General features: G+C 33.9%; 1 protein-coding gene across 1 annotated transcript; it reads right to left on the bottom strand.

Moving 5' to 3' along the window:
• Nucleotides 1-1,908: 1,908 nt before the first annotated feature.
• LOC106063830 (alpha-L-fucosidase-like) lies at nt 1,909-12,115 on the bottom strand. Its single transcript, XM_056021920.1, has 9 exons — nt 11,874-12,115; nt 8,598-8,835; nt 7,125-7,231; nt 6,125-6,255; nt 5,714-5,847; nt 4,995-5,092; nt 4,771-4,903; nt 4,466-4,636; nt 1,909-2,991 (listed from the first exon to the last, which is right to left on the bottom strand). The coding sequence occupies exons 1-9, from the start codon at nt 11,965-11,967 to the stop codon at nt 2,667-2,669; spliced, it is 1,431 nt and encodes a 476-aa protein (XP_055877895.1). The 5' UTR covers nt 11,968-12,115; the 3' UTR covers nt 1,909-2,666.
• Nucleotides 12,116-12,441: the final 326 nt, after the last annotated feature.

Below are 12,441 nucleotides of genomic sequence, written 5' to 3'. Positions count from 1 at the left end.
AATTCAAAACAAGCTACTGTTATTTCTGTTTCCTTCAACCTATTTGTGAGAAGCAAGCAGGATGGCTGCCTGGTCGTGAGGTTTGCGCGCTGGACTGTCGTTCGGATTTATCGATGGTCGAGGGCTCAAATCCTGCCCGCTCCCATCGCCCGTCGTCCTGCGGGAGGTTTGGACTAGGAAGTAAACTATCTTCAACTCTGAAGGAACATCCGAAACATGTAAAACAAACAAACAAACAAGACTTTTTAAAAAAATAATGTTGCGACAAAGGTATATCTAGAAACATGCGGCTTGATGTCCCACTAGAGTCACTAGATATTTAGCTTAACTTATCTACATTGTGTCTTATATCAAGAAGATATAAGCTCTTTAATAACACAATACCATCCAAGTCATTCAACCTTCGTTATTCTGATGCATACGCTTGTATATTCTATAGTTTTCCATTTGAAAATATATTTTTTTAAAAATCTTAATTTATTTTACGGTTTAACTATAGTTATTATTTATTCAAACAGTGGGAAAAAACCCAACCTAAAAAAAACAATTTAAGTGAAGAGTTCCGCTAAATTCTCCATAAATGATAAGTGTTCCGTTAAAGAGAAAGTTTGACAACACCTGCACTAAAGACTACCTTAAAAAAAAAAAAAAAAAAAGAAGTGTATGTACATTTTATGCACATGTATACGAACCAATTTTACATCAAGAGGGGACAATGTGGTTAATATTACTACTTCTTTTCAGGAGGGTCACTAAATCTACAAGCAGCCAACACCTTGAAATTAAATATTTATATGGTGTTCATTATCTTTGGATGTCATTCTTGATGTAGCATTCAGAAATTATGTTTGAGACCCACTCCTTGAGTACTGGATTCGCATATATATATATATATATATATATATATATATATATATATATATATATATATATATATATAATATATATATATATATTTATTTTTTTTGTAAAGAAATAGGTGCGATACTCATTGATGGACTGCCTGACTTTTAACTACTAATATATTGTTATAAACCTGGTGGTGGCACAGATGGGGGTAGTGGTGTGAGTGTAGTCAGCCGACGCAAATCGCCCCAGGCCAACGGTTGACGAGCGGTCAACCGTGACGAGCTACGACGGTCAACCGAGACGAGTTAACAACATGAAGGTTCGAGTAGGATCGGCGTCGTGAACAGAGCTCAGGAGCGTCCCAGAATGGTCGAGCGGCGTTCTGTCCGGTTCGAGAAGGCCAGTAGGGACCCTATATAAGAGCGGAGGTGACGCAGTCAAGACGGTTCAGAAAGCGGGCTCACGACAGGAGTTCAGAACACGGTCGACTACAGCACAGTTCAACGGTGTGGTTCTGTACGGAGCATTACGACGGTTCAGTGCGGAGTACTGTCAAGTACAGTTGAGACGAACGGCGTCTTGATCTTGGTCTGTGATCGAGTCCGACACAACGAGCCCAAGTGTGTGAAGTCAGTCCCGAACTGTTGAACCCAGTGCAAGCACGAAGCGAGACGGAGAGGCCAGTGCAAGACTTGATACGGCGGAACGGTGCTATCGGAGAGATATTTGTTATCGCAGAGCTATTTGTACTGTTCTACGTGCTGCCAATTGTACAGTATTGGCTGTTATTTATGGACATTAAACCTTTACGTTATTTTGGAGCCCTGACTTGTCAAGTTCTTTAAGTTGGTGGTGTATGGTGCAGTTTGCAGAGAGCCTGGATAGTGAGATTCGTAACAATATTAATAAACGTTAAAATAAAAGTGTTCCAAAAGATCAACCATAGTCGTTATATGACTAAAGGTGACCACAACATAAAATTATTTCCCTTGTAGGGCTAAGTAATTAGGCAAAAATTGAGTCACTTTAAGAACCAGACAAAGCATTCACAAAAAGACAAAAATTGTAACAATTTTATTGACAACACACTTAAGTTTGCAGGTAGAAAGGTATTACAAGTTTGTGAATGTTTTGAGCAAGAAATTGCTAAATGTTTAAATAATCATGTACAGCGTGGTCACTTTACAATAGAAATACACATTGGCCAGATTTCACACACTAGGTCCAACTTAAAAAAAAAAAAAAATACTACGAACAAATTAATACATATAAAACTTTTTGATTACACAGGTACAGGATTTATCAAATATACATTTACCAAAATGTATAGCTTAATAAATGTATATCATGTATAAATGTAAAACATAAATTAGTAATGAAAGATTTCATTCCAGTTTTACACTTATCACACAAGCGTGGGTCAGGTTGAGGGTTATATAAGTAAGATCTTAAGCAGTGTTTCCCAAACTGTGTTACGCGGGACCCTAGTGTTCCGTGAGGCCTGAATAAGTGCTCCACTAAGTACTGGAATAATTAACTAGTAGTCCAACACGTGAACTAGTCTCCCGTAAAAAAAATATGCTAAGTGTTCCGATAAATGCTCAGAATGCATGAAGTGTTCCGTTAAAGGAAAAGTTTGGGAAACACTGACCTACATCTTAACTAAGACTATAATGTATTGATCAAAATACATTTCTACAATGTAACGATACAAATAAATCGCCTGGCATACAAACAGAAAGAACACTTCTGCTCCAATAGTAAAATGTACATCTTAAGTACCGGTAAGACACAACATTGACTAACAGATGGATTTATCAAACGGAATCTTTTCTCATACGAATGGATTCAACATTTCTGCTGATGGCGTCCCAGCTAACGTAAGGCTGATGGTTGGCTAGACCTTCCATCTTTATCACCCAGGCCCACTCGCATGGCATCTCATTGGCTGGAATTACTGGAATGGTAATGTTGACCCCGCCTCCTGAAAGGGAGGTAAAGGTCAATGGATTGGGATAGCCCAATAAAGATATCTTAGTACCACTGTCTGCATTGGGTCGAGACAAAACTAAGAAATTCCTTGGCCAGTTCAAGAGAATTGCATAAACCACTGGCTGAGGTCCATCTGTCCTGGTTGTGTACCTGAAAAAAAATTATTCAAAATTAGACAAAGTTGTTATTAGTTTATTAGTCATTTTAATACACATATATTTTTTAATTATGAAAAAAAAACGAAGGCAGATATAGTGATCAGATGTTAAATCTAAGTCCTTAAGTAAAGGGACATTTTTATTTCTTATTTTGGAATTGTGAAGCTTAGTTAATTTTGGAAAGTTCATCTAGGTAGTAATCATCTTTTGTTTTTGAAGTCACAATCCGTATCTTATAAGAAAAGATAAGGTAGAGGTCACAAACCAATATCTATTGCACAGGATGTGTGGCCTTTAACATATTGTTTACAGTGTACGTTTTTTGTAAGCTAGTTTTACTACTGTGACGCTATCGCTTTAATTTGTCAGATATTACTAAGCATCTACTAAAAAAAAAAAAGGCCAGTAATTTCCAGATCACTAATACAGAGTTTGGTTTGTTCTCTCTGGACACTATAGTAAAATTCATGAGGCATGTTACTAATAATCTAAAAGGGGAAAACCAGAAAAGTTTCAGGGTTTGTTTTGATAAATGAATAAAATAATTCATTTCAATTACAAAACAAAAAAGTGCTACATAACCAGTGAATATTCAAGATGTTTTAAATAAATTAAGCAGTCAGTTTAAAGAGTATTTGAAGGAAGGATCACGAGGTTAATGTGGTTTCTGGAAGGGTTTTTAAAACAGTTTAAAATAGAGACAATGAAAATAAGGCCCCAACATGAAAGGATTGAAATCTTCCAGCACCTAGGCATCAATGACTTTTACAATTGATGTTTGTGGAGGAGAATGTTTCTCCAGAGCAGATACTACGGCCACTAGAAGAAGACTGCTAACCAGAGGGGTAGTGAGCAATATGTGCGCCTGGGGCAAGAAACTTTATTGGCGCCCCCCCCCCTCCCCCATTTTCATGAACATTAAATAGAAATAAAGGCTTATAAATAAAAGTACTTAATAATTATGTAATACATATAACCTTAGCATGTATTACCTAACTAAAACATCTGCAATAATTAATATATTTTTAGGCACCTCTCTGAGTGTTGAGCCCCCCCCCTTCCCCCAATGATGGTGGCACCTGGGGCATCATGCCCCCCTCACTGCGCATCTGCAGCTAACAAATAATTATTATCCACAGAATGCTATACAGTTTACTTAGCAAATAAACAAAAAAATATGAGAACAGACAAAACTGTAATTAAAAAAACAACTTTAAAACATAATTTTTTTTTTTAAATGTAAATAGATAAGGAATTTCATAACAATAGTAATTGGGCAGTTGATCAATCAAAGATAAGTTTGAAGTCAACAACCATATACAAAGAGTAGAACTAAAACAAACTAGGTTAAAGTTCATTAAATGCAATTAAAATTTTATAATTGTTTTTCTTTCTTCTTAAAGTAAACATCAAAAACTGAAAAAAGTTTAAAAATTGGCTAACTCAAAGGTAGATAAACAACTTACCAAACGTGGGCAGTAGCATTGTCACTCTGATAAGTCCATATGCCTGACTTATAGATTGCTTCACCGTTTACCTTCAACCAAGCACCAAGCTGTCGAAATCTTTCTTCATAAACAGGTAAAATTTGTCCAAAAGATGTTGGTCCCACATTGATCAACAGATTGCCCCCAAGACTGAAAAAAAAAAAAAAAAAATATACAAGCATTATTTTTTTCCCCAAAATTTAGATAGTTAATTAAATTTAAAACACACATCTTCACTAAAATTGTCCAATGAGAATGAAATTAAAAGAATGTTTAATATATACCTGACAGTATTAGCCAACTCTGATAGAAGTTCTTCAATGGTCAAGATATCTTGAAGTTTAGCATTAGCCCTGAAGCCCCAAGAATATTTGTCAAGTGTCATACAATTCTCCCACTTGTGGCCAATAAGTTTACCTAAAATTCAATGAAATTGTTTCTGTTACTGATGTATTTCTAAAAAGGGCAAATATTAATATGTGATCAAAAAAGGTTAAAAAAAGCTGACCTGGTGTGAATCTGTCATCACAATCCCAGAATCCACCATGTGCACAGCGAGTGTTGTTTCCCCATCTATCATTAACAACGACTGTGTCCTTGACAGGACTAGACAAATCAAAATATTTAAAATGTTAAAGCTGAAGTGTTATGAGACTTTGATGGTTTAAGAAACCAATTCACTAAAACTAAATGGGTTTTTTTTTTTGGTCTTATATTATCATAGCATAAAATAGGCCAAAATAAATAAAGATGACAGTCAATTTAATAATCAGAAATAAGACTAAAATAAACTAGTGTTAAATAGATTGATACGTGTCACTCCTACAAGGCATGTTCAAAAAGATTTACACAAGGGAAACTTTTAAGAAATAAAAACACAAACCACAACAATTAACACAAAATATTTTTTTAGTATACTGGCCACTGTAAGGCCAAAATATAATTGATACAAAAATATCTTTGCTACTATAAGGCCAATCATAAAATGATACATTATTTCTATAACACATGCCACTTTACAATCAAATACCTAAAGTAAGGTCCTTTGTAGTCACTGTGAAGTACTTATAGTGGCTCAATTCATTAAGCCCTGATTGTGTGTGTATCTGCTGTATTTGCTCCACATTGTTATTACCATAGTAAATACTGAGGTGGACAACTGTGGTCAAAATGACTTTCCATTTGTTTGGGCCAGTAATATTATCTTAAAGTAAAACACAGAATTACCTGTCATTATAAAGCCAAGCTATAAATTCGGTTGAGTTCCAATAGGTGTCAGGCGCCATCCATTCACCATCTGACCAGACAATGTCTGGTTTGTACGTATTGACTAGTTCATAAAGCTCTGGCATAGTTTTGGTCTGGTGATAATGTGCAATACAAAATTAAAGAAATATTTCAATAACATGAAACAAAAATAAGAACACACAAAGCACTTAGATGATTTCAAAAAAAAATATGCATTCTTCAACAACCACAAATGTAAAGCAAAAAAGAAGTTTAATTTAAAAATAAAAAATTTAATTCTGATTCCGCGTCGTAAGTCTTTCTTAAATCAATTCAGAATGTGTTTTTATGACTATCTTAAAATACTGCCAATTTATTTTGCTGAGTTCAATTTTGAATATCAAAACTTACTCTGACAAAGTCTTGTGTTTGGAAATTGTTGGCTTGATCTTGGAGGAACAAAGGATGGAACCATTCAAACATAGAATGATAAACTCCAAACTTGAGGTTAGTTTTGCTGCGTATTGAGTTGGCAAGATCACCTGTTGTTAAAATACAATTTAACTAAATTACAGACAATCCTTCAAAAAAGTAGAAAACCACTTCTTTGTAATAGTACTAAAACATTGACCCACAGTGTAATTTGGCTTTCCATTTTACAAGAAAGAGTACAAAGACAAAGGCAGCAGTAAAAAAAAAAGTATTTGGTGAAAGATAATACTGACAATTTCTGAAAGTTATTAAATAGTAATTATAATTTCACTGCTATCCTACTATATGGGTTTGAAACATGGAGAACAAGTGAAACAACTACCAAAAAAAAAAAAAATACAGACCTTTATCAACAGATGTTTGAAAAATATCTTGAAAATAAAGTGGTATGACAAAGTAGAAAACCCCAAACTCTGGAAGATGAGGGGCAGACAGATAAATACAGAGGTGCAGACCTTAGAAAGAAAGCAGAGATGGATTGGACTCTAAGAAAAGATACCAACAACAGAGCTAGACAGGCCATAGATTGGCAGCCCCAGGGTACAGAGAAGACCAAAAAGATCATGGTGAAAAATTAACTACCATCAACCAATTAATTACTTTGTTATATTTTTGATTGATTCACTTATTGTTAGGAACAATGAATAATTGTGCAAGGTTTCAACTTGATCCGAGAAAGATGGGAGATAGAATGTCTAAAAAATTTGTACCAGACAGACAGAGTGAGTGGATATAAGCTTTGTAAATAAAGCAATACTAAATAAGAACTTTATTACTGTATAAAGGTAATATTATTTAAAAAAAAACTAATAGACACATTAAATGATATTGAATCTTCACACAAGTACACAACCTGATAATAAAATCTATTCATAAATATTGACATTTAAAGTACTAAACATGACAACTTGATACTCACCCACCAAATCTCTCTTTGGACCAACATCCATGGCATTCCAGTTGAAGGAATATTTGGATGGCCAGTTGGTGAATCCTTCATGGTGTTTGGAGACCAAGACTACATAACTATGTATGTAAACAATGTGGTTATTAAAAAAAAAAAAAAACTACATTATACTTCTGACATTTAGAATGAGCTAAACACAATCAAAGAAAAAAATAGAGATACTGTGAACAGTAGTGGACAAAACAATTACTTCTATTTTGATACCATTGGTGACAAATCAAACAGAATTTTCTAATATGTAAGTAAAGTTCCCCTTTCAGACCTGTGATCTATAGGGCAGATGATGTAAAGGTCATTTGTTTCTGTGGCCTATGGTTAAGGAGGGTGTCATGTGGCCAGCACAACAACCAGCCAGCTCTAATGAGAACCTGGCATAAGTTGAGGAAAAGGAAAGGCCTTTGGTCTAATAAGAACCAATGCTTAAAAAAAATAATTTAAAAGAAAAAAAAAGTTTTACATTTACACAAACGTTTAGAAAATAAAATATGTATTTTTCCAAATACTGCGTATAGGTTGTAATAACTAAGAGCTATCATCTTGAGGTTCCATAAAGTTCTTATTGCCAGAAGTAGTAATGGATATTAGCACTCCTCTATCAATAAAATATTTCAATGTTATGGGTCTTAAATAATCTCTGACAACAGTCCAACTTCTGGTCCAGATATTGTATCCAGCAGAACTGTTATCACTCAGAGAAACAGAGGCATAAGCAAGTAACTGGTGCTGCTTCTAGCAGTAGGCCAAATAACCTTGGCTAGTTACCCACTTAGGAGAAGGAAATATCTGAATCTAACCCTCTGCTGCTATACCCAAACTTGGGAAGTACTTTGGAAGTGAACCATGAGGAAAAATCTGGAACCAGCGACCCTTAGAACAGACTACTGATCCCAAACTGTATCAGCACCTGCATTTTTTTTTGTGACCATCAGCTGAGTGGAGAAGGGGAAACTGCTGAATGGGCAACATCGTTCAACTATAACCAATGTCCAGGCTTTCATATCATTTCTATGAGATGATCCATAGCCATTTCACAACTGAAAGAGGCCATAGGATCCATCTTGTCATTTGTATTTAATTTCATCTAATTCCTATTTTTGAAGCGAATGCATAAACACTCAAAAATGTTCCCTTTAAATAATTTACATCAAATCTTTTTTTTTTTTTTACAATTTTTTACTTAATGAAATTTTATAGTACATATACTTATTGATTAGTATACATTTACATTGGCAGGCCTCAGTTTGTAGAGACTAACATCACAAGCATGTGCTGCATATTAACCATAGGATAGTTACATTAAGACATTCTTTGATTAGATTAGCAAGCCATTTGATGGAAAGTACCAGTGCTAAATTAATACACAGTAAACTGATTTTAAATTTTATTTATAGATATATAGACTAGACAAAGGAAAAACAAACTTACTTTGCCCCTGAAGCTTGGAAAATATCTGCCCAATCATCTGGTTTGTAGAATTCAGCATGAAACATAGGCCCAAAGTCTGCATATGTGAAGTCGGGTCTGTAGTTTTGCTGCATATAGTATGTGTAGGCTGGGGTCTTAGAGCCCTGCCAGTTCCACCAAAACCACTCACTTCCAAAGGCAGGCACAGAAAAAACTCCCCAGTGGATAAATATTCCAATTTTTCCATCATCATACCAGGCTGTGTGAGATACAGAAACAGTTTTTCTAAGCAATGCTAAAATAAGACTGTCAGCATTCCCAGATTCTAACCTTACCCACTCCCATCCAGCTAAAGGTAAAGCAAAGTAAGTAAGACTCTACAGACAAAAATTGGTCAATGGTCTTTATTACAAAAGTGGATGGGAAAAAAATATAGCAATTCCTAATAAACACTGAATCATAATCTTCAAATACAAAAACAAAATTTAATAAAATACTCTAGAAGACACAAAGATAAAGGCACATCCTCGCCCCATATGCTAGGACAAATTTGTACAAATACTCCTTCCCTAGTGCTATTAGAGCCTGAGGTAGCCAGGAAAACCAGTGACTTGGCAGAATTTAAGTTAATAGGTTATAGGTTAATATGCATGACGCGTAGGACGTAATCATCTTCGTTTTTGAAGTAACATCTGTATATAAGATAAGATAAACAAACTAATCATGTGATCAAAGAATTAGCTTAAAAATTTAAAAAACAAAAGAAATAAAAAAAAAAAAATCAACTAGGATTCAATTTCATTTGATATATTGGTGTAATGGACCAGTTAAACCAAAATATTTTCTTCAGCATGCTAGGGTGTAATGTTTCTATAAATAGTTAATTAGTCCCTTAATGTTGTGATGCTGGTTTTCTAATTAATATTAGGGTTAAAGTCACCCATGATACAAAAAGAAAAATGCATTTGAATGTTTATTATGAAGGATACCATTCTATTCATCACAGGTGAATATAGGAAATATAGATCATGTGAAACACAACTAATAGGACTAATTGATGATTTTTCAAAAGGTTTAGATAATAGCGAACAAATAGATGCTATCTTACTAGATTTTTCTAAGGCTTTTGACAAAGTTCACCACCATAGTTTGCTTAAAAAATTAAAATATTTCGGCATTAATGGTCCACTGCATCAGTGGATTAAAGACTTTCTGATAGGGAGAGAACAAACTGTAATAATAAATGGCTCTAAATCAACACCGATAACAGTAAACTCAGGTGTACCTCAAGGAACAGTCTTGGGTCCACTACTATTTTTAATTTACATAAATGATTTACCAAAATGCATTACTTCAGGAACAAAAGTCAGATTATTTGCAGACGATTGCATAATATATAGAACAATAAAAACAACACAAGACACAGATATTTTACAAAGAGAATTAGATGAATTACAGAAATGGGAATCAAATTGGAGCATGTCTTTCCACCCAGAAAAATGTCAGTTGTTAAGAGTAACAAAAAAACTAAAACAAATTAATTCCACTTATCTTATTCATGGCAAACCAGTAACACAGACTAAAAACGCAAAATACCTAGGTGTTATAATAAATGAAAAACTGTCATGGAATCCACATATTGATGAAACTACAAAAAAATCAAACAAAGCATTAGGATTTATTAAAAGAAATTTCTATAAATCAAATAAGAACATAAAACTAAAATGTTATTTAACCTTGGTTAGGCCAATAATAGAATATGCATCCTCTGTTTGGGACCCCTCAACTCAAGAAAACATTAAGAAACTAGAACAGACACAAAATAGAGCAGTGCGATTCATAACAAACGAATATTCACATTTGACTAGAGTAACACCTTTAGTAAAATCACTAAATTTAGAAAGCCTTCAGGACAGAAGGCTCAAAAGTAAAGTAGCAATAATACATAAAACACTGAACCATAATCTTCAAATACAAAAACAAAATTTAATAAAATACTCTGAAAGACACAAAGATAAAGGCACATTCCTCGTCCCATATGCTAGGACAAATTTGTACAAATACTCCTTCTTCCCTAGTGCTATTAGAGCATGGAATGGGTTGCCTGAGCTAGCCAGGAAAACCAGTGACTTGGCAGAATTTAAGTCATTGGTTAATATGCATGACTAAATGCATGACGCATAGGATGTAATCATCTTCTTTTTTGAAGTAACGTCTGTATTATATAAGATAAGATAAGATAAGGTGTCATGACGAATGGGCTTTTTTTTTTTTTTTTTTACAGATGTTACATTTTTTCTTTAGATCTAGATCCTGGGTTTGATTCTATACCCTCAGCTATTGATATTAAAATAGGGATTTATTCTGGCTGTCTCTAATTGCAAATGTGATAATTTCTTTTATGCTATGGCCTACGGATAGCAGACACAGAAAATACTGCATTCCTCATTAACTCTTTCAGTGCGAATTATTTTGATAGAAAAAAATGAAGCTTTCCGGGATTTACTTGCTGAGAGTAACGCCGCACTGAAAGAGTTAATCCTCGGACTTGAAGACACTTATTATGGAAATTAGATTTATGGTAGTTTGGATTGGTGATGAATGTTACTGCATGTTGATGCTTAAGCATTAGTGTGATAATTAAGCATGAATTCATTTATAATTTAGGGATGACTGAGATAATTCTATATAATAATATAATATTTGTATTTAGTTTTGTAGGCCTAATTATTAGAAGATCTAGTATCTACATTATACAGTTTACTAGGCCACCTGTATCTGATTCTTTATAGTAAATTATAAACTAGTATTTTTGTATGATTTCAGTTGACTGATTAGATAAAATATAAAATAATTCAGACAATATCATACAATCAATACAACTATAATAATAACTTAGATATTGATCTAGACCAAGTATTGAATCAAGTTAAATGTAATATCATAAATATGTAAATTAAATATCTTGACTAGAGAGTTAGCAGTTAAGAATAAGAGTCTATTAGTATATTATAAGTAAAGTTCCCCTTTCAGACCTTGTGGTCTTTAGGACAGGTACCCATCAGAGCTAGGTGGACTCGGAGTAGAGGCGCCCAAAGATCCCAAAATTCAAAATCCCAGCCTTCACCAGGATTCGAACCCGGGACCCCCCGTTCATAAGTCAAGCGCTTTACCGCTCATCCACCGCGCCTCTTATTAGTATATTATGGTATATATATAAGTTAAGTACTATAAGTATAAGTAGTATAAGTCATAGATCTAATAATTAATAACGTTATAATAAGATAAGGATCTCACATGGAAGCGGCCGAGAGTCCAGTGAATTCCAGTTGGGTTCATAACGAGCAAGTGCTGTACCAAGAAGCACAGCGAATATTATAGATGTCCGCATGTTAGAATTACTGGGAAGGCTGCATAGATCTAGAGTTAGTAGATCTATATTATACCTCAAGCTGAACTACATCTAACCACGAAGTGACGGCCTTATCAATAATACCTTGCTTTGTTTTTTTTTTTTTTTCTTTTTCTTATTTACCTGAGCAAAGTCATGTGATTATTGATCACGTGAGAATACATTTTAGCAATGGCATAATTGGAATATATATTTTTCTCTCTCTTAATGTTTTAAGTATATATTTAGATTTTAGAATAATGAATAGAAACTACTTTTTACATATCTAATTGTAAACATTAAAAAAAATTTAACTTTTATGCGAGTAATTCTCAGTATTTTTAAAGTAATATTTGTAATATAAGATAAGATAAGAATAAAGACTTCAAAAAAAAAAACACAAAAAAAAAAACCACTAAATCTAGAGTAAAACAAAGGACGTTTGGGCCACGTCCTTTGTTTTACTTGGTCCGG

The sequence above is a fragment of the Biomphalaria glabrata genome, chromosome 2, assembly GCF_947242115.1.
Source record: "Biomphalaria glabrata chromosome 2, xgBioGlab47.1, whole genome shotgun sequence".
NCBI classification, from domain to species: domain Eukaryota; kingdom Metazoa; phylum Mollusca; class Gastropoda; family Planorbidae; genus Biomphalaria; species Biomphalaria glabrata.
This window is presented reverse-complemented; position numbering and strand designations above follow the sequence as displayed.